This window comes from Struthio camelus, chromosome 27 (assembly GCF_040807025.1).
Source record: "Struthio camelus isolate bStrCam1 chromosome 27, bStrCam1.hap1, whole genome shotgun sequence".
Taxonomy (NCBI): Eukaryota; Metazoa; Chordata; class Aves; order Struthioniformes; family Struthionidae; genus Struthio; species Struthio camelus.
The window spans coordinates 10,220-30,239 of record NC_090968.1 but is presented as its reverse complement, the minus strand read 5'-3'; the positions used below and the strand labels follow the sequence as shown (position 1 = coordinate 30,239).

The 20,020-nt window shown below is 57.8% G+C and overlaps 1 protein-coding gene across 1 annotated transcript; it reads right to left on the bottom strand.

Moving 5' to 3' along the window:
• Positions 1-564: 564 nt before the first annotated feature.
• LOC138062404 (E3 ubiquitin-protein ligase Topors-like) lies at positions 565-19,760 on the bottom strand (the record flags this gene model as incomplete). The annotated part of the gene is made up of 2 exons (XM_068920484.1): positions 565-628; positions 18,628-19,760. Coding segments are annotated over 2 exons (1,197 nt in total), but the record flags the coding sequence as incomplete, so codon positions are not given.
• Between the last annotated feature and the right edge of the window lie 260 nt (positions 19,761-20,020).

Sequence of the window (20,020 nt, the reverse complement as noted above, 5' to 3'; positions counted from 1 at the left end):
ACCCTGCCCTTTCTCCTTGCCCTCTTCAAAAGCATGCCCTTGCTGCTTGGGACTCAGCACTTCCCAAAACCCCACTGACCACCTCTGCTTCCTTGCACAGCCCAGCCTGCAGCATAGTTCCAAGTGCAGCTCACCACAGCTGCAAGTGCACTCCGAGGAAGAGGCAACGAGGTCTCTCAGCACTCCTGGAGACCCCTGCAGCCTCTTGCTACACACACGGCACTGGCCACAGATGCACAGCATGCCTGTCAGCCAAGTGAGCCCAGCAGGAGTATGTGCCCTGCCGCCCAGCCAAATTGCAGCAGAAGTCCACAAGCCCTGCCCTGCCCCTGGCAGCTCTGACCCTCACCCTTTTCAAAGGATTGGTGGAGAGGTGACGAACCTTTTGGCGTTGGCGGCAGTGCGATGGCCCCTCTCAGCGCAAGAAGAGCAAGCCCCTTCCCTCTGCCTGTGTTGCCGCTCGTGGGGTGAGGGGCGAGGGTGGGTGGCACCTACCTCCATGGGCTCCTCTGCTGGGGGCCGTGCGGGTGGGGGAGCCAAACGTGCCTCACCTCCTCCAAGGGTTCAGGTGCACTCTCTCTGGCGCGCTGTCAGCTTGAGGGCCTGTAGAGCACACGACTGTATGTGGCTGTAAAGGGAACAGGCTGCAGTTAGGGGAAAATCCTGCACGTGGCTTGGTAACTGCGGCTGTATAAAGGCGGCCCCAGAACTTCAGAGAAGTCATCGTAGGTACCATAAAGGGAGGCAGAAGCAAGGCATGAATCTGTGGAATTAGCCAGCACTTAGGAAGAAGGAGGAGAAGCCTGGAGGAGAGGGCTCCTGGGGAGTGGGGGGAGGTAATGCCTAGCTGAGGCATGAATAGCTGAGGTGGGATATCCAGGACGGCCGAGAACTGTCTAAGGGCAGCCAGATGTGTTTCCTGCAGACCAGAGGGAGGTGGCAAGGACCTCCCCTTGAGCTCAGTGAATTCTGAGTGGTTCTGCTTTTTAAAGGAAGATCTACCTGCTTGCTCACTCTGAATACACTGTCTGTGCACCTCCCAAGACCAGGAAGCTTTTGAGCTTGCAGTGCGGCGTCACCTCCGTCCGGTAGAACTCAGGCTTGTTCTGAGAGTTGAATATCAACAACTGCAGGGTCACGGAACCACGGAATGGCGGAGGGTGGAAGGGACCTCTGGAGATGGTCAGGGTCAGCTAGAGCAGGTTGCTCAGGGCCGGGCCCTGTTGGGTTTTGAATACCTCCAGTGAGGGAGACTCCACAGCCTCTCTAGCATTTCTTTCTGCCACCACAGCATGGCAGCACCTCATGCCGGCTCAAGCCAAAGATCCTAGAGGCATAACTGAGTTCAGTCGGTCCAGAGAGTTGCCTCCCAGCAGTAGAGACAGAGAAACAATAGCAGTTGAGAAAAATGACTGACCCAACTGGGACAACCTAAGCTCACTTTTCAGCTGTGGCGGTAAATGCCTTCCCCTCGGGAATAGCAAAAGAGTAACATAATCTTTGTGGCCTATAGGTAACAAAATCAGAAATTGTTTCAGGTTTTCTCTTAAGCCGTTTCAACAAACCCTTTCTCAATTTTGTTCCCACCACAAAATTCACTGCTGTTTTAACAGTCCTGGAAGCTAGAAGGGCAAAGATGGCGACACAAACCAACGTCGTTTTTTCACCTAGAAGAACGGACAGCACATTTCTTTTGCCTTCGGTCCCATAAGGAGTACTGTGGATTAAACGCACGTGCCCTAATAGTCTGTGGATCATTTTGGTGGAGGAAAAGGGGGCTGCGTCCTTCAATTTGATCAGTAGCGCACTGCCCCGGTCTGGGCCAGGCCCCGGCAAGGTCTCCGCCTCCAGCCATTCCCCTGCAAAGGGAGCAAACCCCAACGGTCCCTCCATGGAGCTGACATCAAAGCAGCAGCTGGAGCCCAGCTGGCCGCATGGCCTCATCCCTCCTGGCCCAGCCGTGGGGCCCTGAGGGAGGCTGCTCGCCCTGCCCCACTGCCCCCCCGCACTGCCTGTCCACCCGGGCCCTATGCCAGCCCTGGTGCTGGCCAGTTGCCCGGGACCAGGGCAGCTCCAGCTCCCTGCCAGGGGGTGGGAGTGCGGGAGGAGCCAGGCCAGGAGCTGGGGGGAGAGGCCGGACCTGCTGCCTGGCTGGGGCTGGAGCCCTGGTGTGGAGGGAGGCGGGGAGGGCCGGGGACCAGGCAGCAGCTGCGGGGCTGTGCCTGCGCCTGCTGCACTGCCGGGCCCTGCGGTGTGGGGAGAGGAGTCAGGAGGCAGGGCAGCATGGGGAGGACGGCAGGGCGGCAGGGCAGGGGCAGGAGGGCAGTGGGGGCTGCAGCGAGGGGTCGAGGCCCGTGTTTCTGCGGCACAGTAGCACTCACACCACAGCCCAAGCCCCCTTGAAAGCACAGCAGCACGGGGGAAGGGGTGGGTAGGGGCAGGGTGTCAGCTGCCTCGTCAGCTTCCAAACTGTCCCTGGCCCCAGGGACACAAGGAAGCAGAGGACAGTGACACTCTGTGCCCCTTGTTCTTGTGTCAAGGAGATTCCCTGCCCCCAGACGGCCTGCAGCTCCCTCGTGCCAGCGCCTCCCTCCAGGACAGCGCCAGAGTCCCTGCCCTGCGGCTCCTCAGGCAGCTCCTGCTGCCCCCAGGACACACCAGCCTGCCCTTAGCTGACACACAGAGAAACAGACTTCTCGCTCGCTTATTCCTCCTTGCAAGCACACGGTTGTTGCTTTGCTGCTCTCCAGGGACGTTCCTGCTGCCCAAAGAGCCTTTCCCCAGGTGAGTGCATCGGCGCTGGCCTGCCCGGCCATTCCTGGAGCCTTCCCCTGTGTAGCGACCCGAGCTGGGGGTGCTGCTCTGCAGTGGGAGCGGACCGTGGTGCCCTGGGGCCACAGGGTGACTCCGCCCTGGCCGTGGTGGTCAGGGTGGGAAGCAGACCCCGCGGGACAGACAACCCCCTACCAAAGGGTAGGTGGCCATGGACGATGCTCTGAGCAATCGCAGGGCACTTCAAACAGCTCAGGCTGTGTTCAGGTGTGGCCCTAGATCAAGCCCATGGCTTTTCATTGAAGGTGACGTGAACCGCTCTCCAGGCTCCTTTCCCTGGGCCTCCGGGGTCCCCACTGCCTCTCGTGGGACTGTAGGGCTCTCACTGGCCTGCACATTCATTGGTTTAGGCCTTTACCTTTGGATGACTCCACCTGATTTTGTGAAGCTCCATTCACTGCCCACCCCGAGGCACGTGGTGCCCTTGGAGATGCCCTGTGCTCTCCTGGTGGCTCCATACTCCCTTGGAGAAGGATGGGAATCAGTCTCCAGCCCTGTCGTTTGGGAGATACCACTTGACCATTCACCACCTCCAGGAGCACTGGCTACCCACAAGCGAGAGCTGAATCCAGCCCTCCTTCCCTAACACATCATCCCATGGGCTCATCGCCTCGAGCCCATGGAGAACCCCCAAAAAGCAACAGGCCCCTTCAGGCTGAAAGCCCTTGAGCGCATTGTTGACTCCACCTTTGGAAGAAGAGCCCAACCTTCAAGCACTGCACTGAGGAAATCCCCATTTATTACAGAGAAGCCCGCTCTGACACAGTGATAGAAACAGTGTATCTGTCCCTGCCAGGAGTCCAGGCCTTGCCCCCGCCTCACCCTTACAGCTGGAAATGTCCCGCTAGAAGGCCCTATTCCCATCTCATGAGAAGACAGGACTCCTAGACAGGGCCAAGAAGGGAGTTACTTTCCTCATGCTTCAGGGACTGATTTAGAGGAGGTAAACAATACATTGAGAAGGCCCTGGCATGAAGCGGGATTCCGTTCCATCCCGTGCACTCCACACACTCTCAGGAGGGGGGATTCCCCTGTCCCCAGTTTTGGTGAGCACAAAATGGCTGTCTGCATGCCAGCTCCTTGTCTAAGCTCCCACTGTAATCAGTGGAGGTGGAGGGAGGGAGGGAGGGAGGAGGGGAATCCGCCCTGCACACACCAACACCTTTGAACTTCTGAAGGGACAGCGGTGGGCCAAGACGCGTGCAAGCGCCTGCTTGCTCTGATAGAGCAACTATGAGACCCAAACCCTGCCAGAGCATCAGCTGGCCGTGTGATAATCAGTGTCAGCCTTGCCTGCAAGTGGCTGTCAGGTTCACAGAATCACACAGAAGCACGCAATGGCCAAGCCTGGAAGGGACCTCTGGAGATCATCTAGTCCAACCCCCCTGCTCAAGCCAGGTCCTCTAGAGCATGTTGCCCAGGACCGCGTCCAGGCCGGTTTTGAAAATCTCCAGCGAAGGAGACTCCACAAGCTCTCCGGGCAACCTCTGCCAGTGCTCCGTCACCCTCACAGGCCTCAAAAGTTTCTTTTGAGGGAATCTGATGTTACAGGGGGTGTTGATTTAGCACAATGATTCAGCAATGCCCTGAGAGCACAATTCAAGTGTATCACAGTACAAGTGTGAACAACATCTAGCTAGACAGTTCAAGCACAATACCAATCACAATACCAATGTGGTTGCCATTTCCAGTCTCAGACACGCTCAGCGTCACAACGCTGGTCAGGTCTGTGTGCAACAGCTGCGGTTAGTGAGCTGCATCCTACACTGTCCTTGCGATTCATGGGGCACCTTGCCCTCTGAGCCTTCTCCCATTGTAGGCGTTGTTGGTCAGTCACAGTAGGCTCTCGCAGGAATGACCGCTTACTGCAAAAAAATACCTGTCACCTGAGCCTGTGCTGTGGACAAACTGGTGTCCAGGCTGGCTTCAATAAGCTTACGGCTAGGAGGAAGGAGAGCTCGGGCGTTAAGCATGAAAACTAAGGGTGGCTGCCAAACAGCACAGGCACAGCTTGTCTCCCTGAGGCTTAGTGATCTGTCCCCCGCAGATTCCCAGGCCCAAAGCGCAGCGGATCGGCAAGGCTGGACTGATCGCTCCAGGACAACACTGCGAAAAGGGTGATTATAGCGCGTGAGGGGTCTGCCCGCTGGAGCACAGCCCCTGAGCTTCCCGCGAGACAATAGCTGTGGGTAGCTGGCATCAGCGGGAAGCTCCTCTCTCTCAGCTAGCTGATAGGGGGAGTGGGTGTTGGCGTGCTCTTTCTCGGTATGCTGTTGGTTGGGGAGCACGTCCGAGAACTGAACCTGCAGTGTCTCTGATCTGCATGCAAGATGTGAGAGATAGGCAGCATACCCGCCATGCGATGCATCAGCTATGGCCCACTCCAAGCTATCTCCCTGGGAAGCACACAGTGCAGGGGCCCCTATGGGATCTCCTTGTATTTGAGATGGCCTTGTTAGCAATTCTGCTAGTAGATCTGCGCTTCTGTTAGTGTTCATCATTCTGCCAGTAGATCTGATACCCGCCCATTAGTGAAGAGCCATGACATGAGTCTAAGCATGCCCCTACCGGGCTGTGCTCTGGGCAACGTGTGGGCTCCAGGTGCGACGCCTGTCCCTGCTGCCCTGCTGGCTCCTGCCGGCGCCCTGTGCCACTGACCGCTAGACCCCAACAAGGCAGGCCGGCTCAGAGGACACAGGGAGTGACTGGCCACAACTGTTGCACAGAAAGCTGGCTTGCTCTCCGTGCAAAGGGGACTGGAGGCTGGCCTCTGTTTCAGAGGAACGGCTTGGGAGCTGTGGGCCAAGCAAGGCCACCATCCCCATGGCGGGAAATGAGTCTGCCATGCATTGGGAAAGGCGTCTGCCTGTCTGCCCCTGCTGCCACAGGGTCCCCAGTGGTTGGGCTCTAGCGCAGAGCCCTTTTGGGCCAGGCCAGCTGGCATCTTGCAGCAGAGGCTGTGGGGATGAAGGGCTTCCCCAGGGCTTTCTCCTCCCATCTCCAGCCCTGGGCTTTAGGCCTCTGTGCCCGGGGAGGAGGCTGGGGGAGCACAAGAGGCGGGTGCCTGCCGGGGGGCACTGGCCACCCCTGGCCAGCGCTCTCGGGGGCCCTTTGTGACGGCCCTTTGTGACGGCCCCAACCTCTTGTGACAGCGCAGCGCTGCTGCATTGCCTCGGGCGGCTGCAGAGTCTCGCCCAGCTGCCTGGTGGTCAGACTCGTGCCAAGCTCGGGTGTGAGGCGCGGGGGGTCGAGCAAGGCTTTTGGGGCTGGTGCTGGGCTCGTGCTCTGGGGCTGGCAGCAGACCTTGGTACCGCTCGCCAGAGGCACCGCTGCCTGTGCCTCCTCGTGCCCTGCCTGGCAGAGGCGGCTGGGCTCCCACGGGGCGTGCTTGCAGAGTGGAGGTGAGCTGCGTGGGGGACGTCCAGCACGGGCTGGACCGGGTCGGGCCGGGCGGTGGGGGCGGTGGGACTTGGGGAACTGCCAGCGCCACAGCCCGAGTGTGCCTGCCCGTGGGCCAGGGCTGTACATGTGTGCCTGGCACACGTGGACTGTGGGGGAGCAGGGTGGCTGCTTCCAGCTGTGCACGAGGACATCGTTTGGAGCACACGCAATATGGGTCTGTAAGTGTGCGCGAGTGTTTATGTGTGTATATGCCGGGAAGGGTAGTGACCACGTGAGCGTCCCTGTGTGCCCGAGCACACGGGCTGTAGCCCCCTCACACCGTGCTGCCTCCCAGCGCACAGCCCAAGCCATGGAGGTGGCGGATGTGAAGCTGGCCCTGCAGCGGGTACAGGCGCAGAAGCAGGAGCTGCTGAATCTCCTGGAGGCGCTGGAGAAGGACTATGAGGCGCTGCAGGGCACAAACGCCCGCCTGACCAAGCAGGTGGCCAGGTGGGGTGATCGCGACGTGGCTGGGCGCGGGAATGCAGGGGGCTGGGGAGGTGTGCGGAGGTTGGCGGAGGAAGGGCAGGCAGGTGGGAGGGCCTGTGCCGGTGCGTGTGGTGTGATGGCACCCCGTTGCTGCAGGCAGCAGAGGCGCAGGAGAGGGGCGGAGGAGCTGGAAGGGCTGCTGGCCGAGCACAGCAGGCTGCTGGAGCAGCTGAATGAAAGCAAGGAGGAGAGGGGCCATTGCAAGGAGCTGCTGCGGTGCCTGGTAGGCGTGGAGTGGCCTTGGTGCACGGGGCTGGTGGTGCCCCTGCTGAAGGCCTGCTCTGTGCCCCCTCTGCTTGGCTCTGAAGCCCTGCTCTGCCCCCTTCCCCATGCAGCAGGAGGAGAAGCAGGAGCTGCAGGCTGCTGCCCAGGAGCTGGCGCGGGAGAACTGTGCCCTCAGGCAGCGGTGCTGCAGCAGCCAGCAGGAGCTGCAGGTGATGGAGGAGCTGCTGCCCCAGCTGGAGGTGAGCGGAGCCAGGGGCCTCTGGCTGCCCGCTGGTGCCTGCAGAGCTGGGTACAGAGGGGAGGCGCGTGCGAGGGACAGTGGCAGAGTGGGAGCTGGGGGCCGAGGGCAGCCGGGAGGGCGGAGGGCCTGGGACCCGCTGCCAGGAGCAGATCTCACAGGAGAGAGCCCGTGCCCTGCTGAGTGCTCCTCTTCCTCTCCTCTGCCGCAGGAGCGCTTGCAGGCAGCCAAGGAGGAGAGGCGCATGAGGCTGCAGGAGCTCGACGAGGTACAGGGGAGAGGGAGAGCTGCGCTGGCAGCAGTGGGGTGCCAGTGCTGGTGGGGTGCCAGTGCTGGCATCGGTGCACCCCTCAGCCTTGGCCAGCAGTGGGCCTGGGGAGGGCACTAGCCCCAGGGGCCGTGACTCCCCTTTGGCTGGCCTTGTCTGTGGCCAGCCCTCCCGGGGCCCTGGGGCGGGGCAGTTGCGAGGGGGCCGAGCCCTGGGGCTGGAGGCGGAGGGGGCTGCCCAGCTGCCAGCTCCACTGGTGGCATTGCATTGTGTGCCCTGTGAGTTGCAGGAGCAGCAGCGCTCGGCCCAGCTGAAGCAGCAGCTGCGTGAGCAGGAGAAGCGGGCAAAGGTAGTGCCAAAGGGGCGAGGGCAGAGGGTGGTGGGCGCCCACTGGCCGGGGGCTTTGGAGGAGGCTGCAGCAGGCACGTGGACCGGGCCCCTTCTGTCTGCCAGGTGCTGCGGGCTGAACTGAGGCCACTTCGAGAGGAAGTGGAGGAGCTGGAGCTGGAAAATGCCTAGTGAGTGGGCACCGGGGACACCTCTCCCCACAGGCGCATGCAGCAGCTCTGTGCTGCAGCTGGAGGGCCAGAGGACGCCAGTGCCGGCCTCGGGGAGGGGATGCAGGGGCTCTGTGCAGCATGTGGCGGGACAGGAGACCCCGATGGCTGCTGTGGGGCAGCAGTATGTTGCGACGGGCAGCCCCAGCGGCCGTGGAGGTCAGCGCTCGCCCAAGCAAGCTCTGTTGCCTGCAGCAAGCAGCAGATGGAGCAGGAGCCCGAGGTGGAGGGGTCTGTGCTGCCGGAGCTGCTGGAAGCAAAGCTGGTAAGGGGGAGAGGCAGCGCCAAAGCCTGCAGGAGCTGGCAGGGTCTTGCTGGGGAGAGGGGCGCCATGCAGCCCCGTGTGGGTCCCACAAGTGTCCCCGCTCTGTGTTGGCCTGCAGGAGAGGCAGGAGCTGGCAAAGAGATGCGGCATGGCTACGTGGCTGCAGTGAGTTGCCCCTGGGGTCCCTGATGCCCTGCGGCTCACGTGTGGGCTGCTGTGCAGCGAGCGGGCTGCGGCCTGGCGGGTCCTGCTCACTGGCTGTGGGCTTTGCAGCTGGGAATCACGCCCCGGCAGCGCATTCCTTGCGCCAAGCTTTCTTCTTTCTGGGCTCCTGGCGGCTCTTCTGCAACCCTCCACCAGGGAGCGACGAGCAGTGCGTGTTGGGGGGTGGGGGCGCAGACGGTGGGGCTGGCTGAAGGGGCCCGCGTGGCCCAGCGGTGGGTGCAGGGCAGGAGAGGGTTGGGATGCACCTGCCCTGCGCCCTCTCCCATGCCTGCGCTGTGCCCCAGGAGACTCTGCACGCTCTTCATCTGCCTGGAGCTGGTCGTCGGCTTCGTGCTGGGCGCCGTGGTGCTCTACGCTTCCCAGTATGACCAGGAGTTCCTCTACCGGCTGCTGCTGTGGCTGCTACCCGAGCAGAGCTATGCTCACCTGGTGTACGTGCTGGGAGAGACCCTGAGCCTGTGGAGTGAGGGGCTGCTGCCTTCCTGACAGCCGTCGCCCAGCCCCACGTCTCCGTAGGTCTCGGCCTCGTGGAGCCTGCTGGGTGCCCGCTGAATAAGACGTCCTCGGAGACCACTTTGGTGTGGTCGAGTGTGCTTTGTGCGCACGCAGAGAGAGGCCCTTGGAGCCCCAGAGTCTTTTCACATGGTGGCCTTTGTGGGCAGGGGGTGATTTGAGGTGGTTGTTGGGGGGGGGAGGGGGTTCAGGGTTTCCTTCCTTTGGTGTACTTGGTGTACTTTCCAAGGCCCGGGGTTGTCTTGTCCCAGGGTGTTGAGCAGGCAAAGGCGTCCGAGCCTGGAGATGGCGTGTGAATCGAGCAGACGTTGTGGACTCGTGAGGGCCACCGTGCCCCGCCATGGTCTTTGCACTTGGCAGTGTCCCTGAAAGCGGAGCCCAGGTCCTTGCCCTTCAGCTCATGCACCACTTTGGCCAGCACCAGCATGCTCTTGCTGACCATCTCCAGACAGGGGATGTCCTCCAGGCCCCTCATCAGCACCACCACAATCACCCCCTTTTACTTCCTCAGCCGCAAGGCCGAAGACACACAGGAGCTTCTCATTACCTGGGCCTCCCCTTCCTTCTCTTCAGCAGCCCAGGCCCGGGGCCCTGCAGCGCCAGGTGCCACTGCCCTCCCCACCGCCGCCCGAGGCCGGTCCCCCGCAGACCCGCACGTCACAGCTCCGAGCTCTCTGCTCTCTCCACACGCGGCCTCGCGGGCGGCTCCGGCTCCTGCCCTCACCCCAGCAGCGTGAGGCCGGCCCCGGGGCAGTGGGAGTTGTCCTCCAGCGGAGCCTCCGCCAGGAAAGGCTGCTGCCACTGGGCCCCGCTCTGCTGGGCTCCCCTGTGGGAGTCGCTGGAAGGGAACTGGCCCCCGAAACCTGAGCTGGGCGCGGGAGCTGTTTGCCACCCTCCGGGGGAAACGGAGTGGTGCTTTCAGCCAGTGTTGTAGCGCGACAGGGGCAGAAAGGCCTGGAGCTGTGAGAGCTCCCATCCCCATAACAGTTTCCTTTCGAGGTATTTGATGCTACATGGGATGTCTGATTTAGCAGAGCGATACAGCAACAGTCTGAAACCACAATGCAAGTGTACACTTCACAAACTCTAGCAGTTGCATTATACAGTTCCATCACAACACCAATGTGATCCCCTTTACCCATTACTATCATGGGCTCACTGTCACAACGCTGGGCCTCCCCAGTCGCCAGGAAGGAATATGTGGGTTGAAGCCAGCTCAAGCCCGTTGCTCTCCTTTGCATCAAGAACTTTTTCAAACCCTTTACAGGTTAGGGCCCGTTTTCTTCCCTTTGTTTCCAATGTTCCTCGACACAAATGTCCTTAATTCCTTTCGCCCAGGCCCTTGCTTAAACCCAAATGGTAAAGACAGAGCAAAACCCTCTGCTCGAGGTGTGCATTGCTGCTGGAGACGGAGCTAGCTAAGCAGGGGTTCACGTTTCCTTGCTTCTGCCTTCTGTGCATCAGTGTTTCCTGGCTATGGCTGCTTTAGGAAAGCCAAGACTCCCCTGTTCCCTTCTGAATCACGAGGAGAAAATGGGTCTTGCCCTGTGTGATCAAACGGCTTCTAACGCACCAAGTGTTTGGTAAAGAAGGACAGAACAACAGTCTCTCTGGTCAAGAGTGGGTATTGTTACTTAACCCTCTTCTCCTCGGGCTGACCTTTGTAGTGTCTCTGGCTGTTTGCAGTAATGGTGAGTGACAAATTCTGTGTGCACCTTTGGGTGCCCTGGTCTTAAATTAATGCAGACTTTAGGCAAGACTCTTAAATAATCCCTTTGTAACTGTTTGGGGGGGGGTGTGTATGGTATTTTGTTTGTTTGTTTATGATGGCAGAGTTTCCAAAGCAAGTAAGCAAATTGCACCTTTTCGGGACAAGCCAAGTTCCCTTGTTTAGATCAGGTTCGTGTCTTCTCTGGAGCTTCTCTAGAAAGCTGAAGGCATGGAACTGTTGCAGGTGTCCTGAATCGTCCCCTGCAGGGAGGTCAGGTGTAATTGGATTGCTGGCAAACAATTTTCTTCTCTAGCCAGCAGTTTGTCAGAATGTCATGTGCACACATTTGCTATTGTCCCCATGAGCTGGGTTTTTTTCCTCTTTTCACTGTTTGTTATTTACGTGGTAGTTGACAAGTACTTTTTTCACATGTCTGTGCCATTGTTATGCAAAGCTATGAGTTTTGTAATTATTTTGGGGTAGATCCTGGAATCTGAGGAAAGGCTGTTGGGTGGTACAAAATGACAAGCTCTGCTTGTGAGGCAGGAGCAGCATCCCTTCTTGCAAAATGACTAACTTGGTCCAGTGTGGAGTCTTGCAGTTAAAGCCCCAGCAGATGCCGTGCTCCAGTCCTCGTCAACTTTCACATGATAGTCAGAAGGCCTCTTTGTCCGAGTTGACGCTTCCTACTCAGCCAGTGCGTATGAGGAATCTGTCTGCGTTGTCCCTCATAACCTGAGAGCCCCATACATCTAATGGTGCTTGAAAGCTGACTCGTGGTTTTTCTCCGAACACTTTCCCATCTGTCAGTGCAGACATCAATGTGGTGATGCTTGGGGCCCACTGCGAAATGATCTGGTCAGGTACAGAGTCTCTTATCACCATACTGGCTTGGGTGCCTTTAAAGCACAATGAGCATGGGCTACCCTGAGTGTTGGTTGTAGGTCTCTCCCAGGAAAAGGCGGATCTGTGTGTCACGTTGTGATCTCTCAAATTTACAGGACAGCGTACTTTGTGAAACCAACTTTAGTCTTATGAGCTTATTAGGTAAAAAAGAAAAAAAAACCCAAAAGCAAAGAAAGAGTGAATCCTTTCTGTGCAGACTAGCCTAAGTCATTAATTCTGTAGTTACTTAATTAGCTAGTTCACTGATTTGTTAACTCGATGATTCATTAATTCACATGCTTATGAGCAAGGCAGTTACCTAACCGACAGTGAGAGTGCTCATCCTTCCTCCGTCACGATGCGGGCATGCCCTGAATTGCACCGGGATGCACAAGAGCCTCAGCAGTGCGGCTGCTGCTGCATCCGCTTCCAAGGCTGCTTGAGTGAGCCGATGTATTTGGACCTTCCGGCTTGGCAGTTCAATCCCTGCCATGCCTATTGGTTGTTTTGGTTCCTGAGCAAGGATTTACTTAATTCCAAAGCACTTGGGTCTTATGTGGTGTTAACAAGCAGTTCCTTAAAAACCTGCAAGGATAGCAGACCTCATCCTTTTTGTCCTTGAGGATGGGGCGTATGGGTTGCTCTCCCTTTAGCCTCATGGTGCTGCTCCCAGCCTATGTCAGGCCGTAGCATGAGCCCTCCTTGCAGGGTCTTGGATGCCTGGGTTGTGCCAACTCCCCAGTATATTCAGAGCCAAAGCTTTGCTGTGAAGTACGTGGTGGCCCCTGGCACAAAGGAACTGCCTTTAGAGAGCAATCAGTAAAGCTAGGCTTTTGACCTGAGGGCAGACTGTCGGGGAGGGGCTTCCTAGTAGCAGCCTGACAGCTGAAGCGGAAGCGTGCTGTCCACGGAGGGCATTGCGTTCTTCCAAGAGCTTTGTAACTCTCCTCCTGGCACCTCCCACTGTTAGAGCTTCCAAATTATTGCAGCTCTGCAGCGTTAGCAAGCATTTCTGCATGTGTTAGCTGGCGTAACACAAATCTCTAGCTAACCTGGCTTCCTTAGATGTCTTTGCCATTGATGCCGAGGTGGGGAAGACGATTACACCAACAGCTTTCCAGAGCAGGAGCAGCGGGGTCCACTGGGTCAAACGAGCTGTTGGTTCACACTGGCACTCTCTTGGGCAGTGTTGAACAGCAGCTGTCTAGGAAGGAGGATCAGAAGAGGGCACTATATACTGATGTTTTCTTTTTTTTTCCTCCGAGCATTCTTCCAGCAGGCTGTGGCCTGGGAGCTTCCCCTGCCAGAGGCAGTAGCCCAAGGGCCTTTCCTGTATTTGTGCTTGCAGAGGGGCACCCACTCAGGCACACCGTGAATCTGTGGAAGGGCCTAATGCGGTTCCTTGCCTGATTCTCTGTCCCTTTTCTTCTTGCATTTGCTTTCCTCCTTTTGACCTCGGCAAAGCAAGGAGCACGTGCTTTCATGGAGCGCTCTGCTTGACTGGCTGGGTCTCCCTGGCCAATAACCACTAGGTCACAGCCTGTCATTTGTGCATGTAAAGTTAAGGTTTGGGTGTTTTGGCCCCCTAGATGCTTTACTTCCCCTGCAGTGAATATCCTCTGATGCTTTATTGCGCAGCCATTCGGTGTCCTTTGATCCTTCTGCAGCTCTTTTGGCCCAAAACAGGGAGATGAATGAGTGGGGTGCTTTTTTGCTTTGGTTTTGTTTTAAGCAGCCACTCTCTGCCGGAAGAAGGGAAGGCGCAAAGACATCAGAAGGCGGCGCTACAAAGGAGGCGTTACAAAGACATCTCTGTTCCGGAGTGGGTTGTTCCGCCCGGAAAAGGGAACTGGACCTCCTCCTCATGAGGCCTTAATCTGTACTACTGAGCCTAAGCTCTTAGAGAAAGCCCACAGGCATCTCGTCCTGTTCTTGATGTACCAGCTGAGAGGGCAAGTGGGCTGGGAAACCGAGAGAGAGGAAAGTTCTCCCTCTGTTTTGCATTCATTTGGAAATTCCACAGTGACTGAATGGAAGCGGCTGTGGGTTTTTTCTGGGCAAGTAGGCAGATTGTGTCTCCAGAGACAAACCCGTGTCATTTCACACGGGTGAGAGGAACTCCTGAACAGTAACAGATGCCTTGCCGAAATGAGAGAAGTGGGGCAGTTCTGTAGCTGTGAAGTGTCCGGGGCAGGGCCCGGGGGGGTTTGTAGCTCCCCCATGTTTGGTGGGTGGGATCAGGGCTGGAAGCTCACAGGGCAGAGCTGTGTTGTCTGCCTGGATTTCTGATACCTGCTTGCCAGCAGAAGCTGTGCAGTTCCTCTTGGGCAAGGGACGGCAGCCAATGGCTTTGTAATGTCTTTAGGGGAGGAAGGTGTTTAACCCTGTGACCTGTTAAAACAGGAGTTGTTTTGAGGGGCAGCTTTTCCTCAGGGGCTTGCAAGCTGTTGTTAGTGAAGGCGATGTGGTTTTGCTGGGTTGTCCTGTCTTGCCCCCATTCAGGAGGGGGGTGGGCAAAACCATGCTGCCCCCAAAGTGGCAGGTATGGGGTGTTCCTCAGATGAACTTTGTCACCTGAAAGACTTGGCAGCTGGGATGCTTAAGCGTATTTCTGCTGCTTTCTCCTAGGATTCCTTTTCAGTGGCATGTTTTTCGGGTGCGAGTCAAGGGTCTTCCTTCTGCAGGAAGATGGTGTGGGAAACAACGCCGCAGCAGCTGTGGGGAGACATGCCCTGTGAGGGTAACACTGTGATCACCTCCTGCTGAGGAACTCTCGTGTTAATTATGTTTCTGACGCCTTCTTCCAAAAAGCAGCCAGCACTCCGATTTTCCTCTATCGGCTGCAACGTAGGGATTAAGCTTTTTTCTTCTTGTCCTGCCTGTGCAGACAGTTCCTCTCTTAGGAGTTAGCTACTGCACCTAAAGTGCAAGCCCATGAGCTTGCTGTGCCCCAGCTGGTGGGGAGTGGGGGAGCTAGCCTCCTGCCAGGCTAGCTATCTGAAACCATCCTAATACTCTCCTCTAACATTAACTACCCTCCAGCAAGAATTACTATGGCCTAAGGATAACTACGAACAGTAACTCTAACTAACTCTAACTATAAGTAATAATGCTAATGGTAACTATATGATAACTATAATAACTGCCCTAAGTATAGCCAGGCAGACTAGCTGTCTCCTACCCTTAGAGAAATTACAATGACCTAAGGATACTCCAACTGCTCTAAGAATACTGTAAGTAACTACACGCTAAGACTATGATAACCAACTCTACGCTAGCTATCCTAACAGCATCCTATCACTGTAACTACCCTACATTCTCAAAAGAGCCTTGGCAGGAGCGGTGGGATCCGTTTGCAGGCTGTGTTCTCCATCGTGCCGTGGAGGTGGAGGGGAGCCCTGGGAGGGAGGTGCCCCTGCGGCCAGCCGTGTCTCTGGGAAGGACCATTTGGCCAGGTTGCGAGGGGGGCTGCCCTTGCCTCTGTTGAGCAGAGGAACTCGGATGCTTTCCCGATTCAGTGCCAAGAGTGGGGAAGGGGGGAGGTGTAGAGCTGTTGCTGTGGATGCGCCGCCTCTGCTGTTCTAGTGAGTCCCTTGTTGCCGGCAAGAGTGCTGAAAAGTCTGTGAGAGATGGGCGAGCATTTACGAGACACCACACAGCCCCTGAGCTGAGCTTCCCTGGTGAAGAGAAGGGCTGAGGAGCCCCGTGGCAGGGAGAGGGAGAGCCACTGGAGAGCACTCTGCAAACATGGAACTTATTCTCCAGCTCCTTATTCTCCTGCTTCAGCATCCCTCTGCTGCCTATAAGGCACTGGGAGAAACACGGGTGAGGTGCTTGTGCTGCAGCTTTGCCTAAGAAAGAATAACCTGCCGCTGCAGTTAGTTCTTTTGGTTCAAGCAAAAGAAAGGAAGCTCAGTGGGGCTAATGTGCTGATGTGTCCTGAGGGCTCCAGAGCTTTGTGTGGTTGTTTCCAGAAGGAATTTTGGCACTTCAAAATAAAGTTTCTTGAATTAGGCGTGATCTCAAGATTGCAAAGGCAAGTCCTCAGCAGTGAGAAATGGTAGAGACTGGAAGTCTCTCCTGCTCTGGCGAGGTGCTCTGGGACTCGGAACGTGTGGGAAGCGGAAGGGCAGGGGTCATTGGCGTAGAGCAGGGGAAGGGCTGACTGGGAGTCCAAACTCCTGGGTTCTCTCCCAGCTCCAGCGCACTGCAGGCAGGCAAGTGTGGGGACGGTCATGTCTCCCCTCTGGGCCTCAGCCAGTCCCTGGGTGTTCACTGTCGGCCCAGCGCAGTTCTGCTGCTCCGTGTCTGCTTACCGATGTGCCCGTGGACACTGCGTACCCAGCTGCTCAGCTGGGAGAGGTAAGGGAGCCTCTGCAGGACGCCACTGGTAAGGAGTCAGACTTTTTTTGCTGGCAAGGACAAGCTTTGTCTCTTTTTAAGCGTTTCTTTTCCCCCTCTGTAATCCCGATGCTGGCTCAAAAGACGTATGTCATGGTATAGAAGGGAAGCAAATCTCCTCTCTGATTGCAGGTGTGCCTGTAGGTGAAGCTTCCCCAGCATCTCAGCTGGACGAGGTTTTGGCGCCTCTGCGGAATCCTGCGGGTGAGTAGGCAATACTTTTTTCCTGGAAGAACAAGCTTGTGTTATTATTTAATTTCTCACTGCACTCCTGTTATCACTCTCGTGACTCCAGAGAAATATATCTCGATAGACAAGTGAGGGAAATCTCATCTCGGCATGGTGTTGCCTGGTGCTGGCTAAGGGAAAAGCCTGAGGACGGGAGTTTGCCCCAAATCCTCTCTGACTCACGCTGACAGGGAGCCATAGGACATCAGAGACCAGTCCTGAAAGCTAGTTGCGCACAAGTGTTCTCTGGAAGAGCTGCGAGAGGAGGAAGGGGAGATGCCGCCTGTGTTTTAGGGAAGCCGGAGCACACAGTGGCTGCTGGGTTGGCGAGTCTAACCGGCACCACTTCAGCTGGAGCTGTGCCTTTGTGCAGCCAAGGACCCCAGAGTCCCTGGCTCAGAAAGCAGGAGCACAAGAGAGCCTGCCTCCGTCAGCCTGGGCTTAGGGTGCTGCGCTGGGAGTGCCTCCCTTTGTATCGAGCTGGGAGTTCCCGTTGTTCCTACCAAAACCTAGCCAAGGTTGCAGTCCCAGGGTTTGCTTTCAGGCAGAGATGTTAACTCCTAAGTTAACATGTGGGAAAGCTGAAGGCCTCTGTGAGCTGGGAATAACATGCCCCCTGAGGCACAAGCATGGAGATGGGCTCACCTCAGTGAGCAGTTCCTCACCTCATTGCAGGGGGCCTGGGGAGAGAGGCCAGAGGCTGCATTGCTCAGCCCTGCCAACCCCCACAGCCACAGCTACGCTCACCACTGCTGCAGCCCGGTCCTCAGCAGCCATCGGACATGCGGAATGTGACACACCTCCCAGAAATGATTTTGCTCCTGCTTCAAAGAAGCTTCAAAGCAGGGTTGTCAGCCTGGAAGCCATGTCCTGGCAGGGCTAGCTCTGCCTCCAAGCTGAGGAGAGCTAGACAATTCAAGCCAGTCTTCTTGCATCCTGAGCTCTGGCAGCTCTCCAGCAGCTCACATCCCAGGTGCCTTAAGTGCGTTCAGGTGACGAGCTCCTTAGCCAGCAGCAGCACTGGTGAAAAACCCCAGGGCCAGCTTCTTACCTGGAAGGTGGCACCCGCTCCAACACCGTGGTTAGCACTGCACGCCAGCAACGCAAAGGGGAAGAAGTAAGGCACGCAAGGAGATTAAAAGCCCCTAGAGCAGGTGGGGTGAGAGCGAAAGGAGCAGAAACACGGAGGCAAGCCACTTTTCCAGCAGAGGGGAAGCTGAGAGGGTTCCTCCCCAGAAGTGTATGCTGGGGAGTTTTATGCCTCCCCGTTCTCCAGCCCAGACAGGGCCATTTGGGGAACAGCTGCAGGGGAGCTCAGGCATTTTGGTGGGAGGCCCACACACACACAAGGAGAGGGGCTCGGTGCACCTCAGGTCTGTGCGGAAAACCCACCACTTCCTTGCCTGCCAAGGGAGAGCAGAGGGTGACAGAAGGCAAGTGAGTCACGAGGGACCCCTTCACTCTCCTCAGCATTTGTCACGGCAACCAGCTGGATTGCACTGGTCTTTATACAAACCTGGCCCCGCAGTGTCCTGCCAAAGGTGCTTTCAGACAGCCATCTCCTAGAATAACTGCTGGGGGGACTGACAGACTTCCTCATCCGTGTGGGCCCTGCATCTGCCAGCGTCTAGTCCAACTCCTACTCCAAGCTTGCCCCGAGAGCCCTCCATCGCCTCATTAAGAACACCTGAACCAGTCTTTGCCCTAGCATTGCTACCTTCTCCCAAGGAGGCCACTACTCACAGTCAGCTGACTGCCAGACCTTGTACCGCTGAAGACAACCCTTGGAGGGCAGCAGTCCAGCCCGTTTTCCACTTCTTTTGGTCTTCTTACCTAGCCGCCATTGCCACAGGCTTCTCTGGCTGCTCTCGTCTCTGCTTCCTGGCCATCTTCCTCTCTCCTTCCTAACGCTGAGGCCATGCCTGCCTCTTGCTGGGCTGGGTACAGGCCTCGGGGCTGCCTGCCCTCCTCTTTCTGGGCAGCCGGGGACTCCCGGGTGAGCATTGCCTGCCGCTGCCAGGAGCAAAGGGGATCTGGCTGCAGCCCTGCACAGAGCAACCAGCCACATCCTCCACCTGCCCCTGCCGGGGCTCTGTCTCCTCCCTGGGGGCAGTGGGGCAGCAGCCGCGGCAGCTCCAGCCAGTTTCCTTCGGCATGGCGGAGCTGGGCAAGCAGCTCCCGCTGGCTTTGCTGCAGCTCCGGCTGGACCCATGGAGCGGCTGCTCATTCTGCCCAGCTTCCTTTTCCTCTGCCGCGGCTGAGTGCTCTGAGTCTGAGGAGAGCACAATGCATTCAGGGCTTCCCTCTGCCCAGGGCTTCCAGGACCCTACAAGGACACAACTGTCTGACGAGGAGTCACTGTCCTGGGGGTCGGCAGGAGCCAGCAACTCTCTCCAGGCTTCTCCTCCTGCTCGAGCTGCCCCATCATCAGAGCTTCGCCGCAGCTGCTGGGCAGACTGTGTGGCTGCGGCAAGCTCGTGGGGGATGGCGTACGAGGGGCCAGGAAGCTCCGTGAGCCCAGGGCTACTAGCTCGGGATGGGCTCTGGGCTGGCACAGGAGTCCGGGCCGTCCCTGCAGCAGCTGCCAGGCTCAATGAGGCTGAGGGGCTTCCTTCGTGCCGGCTGGGAGCACGGTAGCCATACATGGCCTGCTGGTCGTAGGTCTCCATGCTGCACGAGCAGCGGGCAAAGCTGATGAGCTCGTGGAGGAACTGCTCGGTGCGACTCAGCAGAAGCAGCTCTAAGTCCTCAGCAAAGGCCTGACTGTCCAGGTCGTACCTCCTCAGGTTTGTCAGGACAATGAGCTCCGTGACAGTTAGCAATGTCTGGTGGACTCCAAAGAGGACTCTCAGTTCCCGCTGCAGCCAGGGCAGCAGTCTCTGAATGCTGGCCGGGCTGCGGCAGAAGAAGTCTGCCGAGATGTCCTGGGGGTGGCCGCCAGCGGGAGCCCTTTGCACGCGCATCCCTGTGCGGTACAGAGAGCGGCGGAAGTTCAGCATCTCCTCCTCCGTCGCTGCCGCATGCCCCTGAGGTCTCCTGTCAGCCCTGGCCTGCCTCTGTGGGGACAGCCTCTGGCGTGGCTCCAGCAGCCCTCCCTCTCTCTGCCTCTGCCTGGTGTGCCTCCGGGTCCCCTCCAGCCTGCTGCTGTTCTGCGGAGAGGGTCGCATCTGAGGAGAAGGGGAAGGCTGCTGCGGGTGAGCTGCAGAGTGACGGCGCCTCCGGATGGCAGGGCGGTGAGGAGCTCTCCGTTGCTGATGGCTGGCAACAGAACCATCTTCGGGGGGCCTGATGACATGCTCCTGGTAGTCATCTTCTGCCACCACTGTGTGCAGAATTGATCGGAAAGCCTGCTTGCACAGCGGGCATTCGGCCTTTGTTTTCGACCACCGGAACACACAACTAAAGCAAAACTTATGGAAGCAAGGTTTTATGTAGGCCACGTTGTCCAAGGTGTCCAGGCAGATGGGACACGTAGCGTCTGGAGCTGCAGGTCTTGGTGTTGTCTGCTGCAGAGGGCTGGGGGGAGCTGAGGGTAAGGAGCTGCCATCCGTTGCAGGTGCCTCAGCTGCTGATGCTGCACTCCGCTGCAGAAAGAGAGGCCGAGATCATTGCCCTTCCTGGGAAGACTGCGGAGGGCAGTGTGGAGGGCGGACTATGGTGCAGGCAGTGGTGCAGAAGAGCCATTGGTACAGAAACCCACACGAGGCTGCTTTCAGGATGAGAAGAAAGAACACAGGCACTG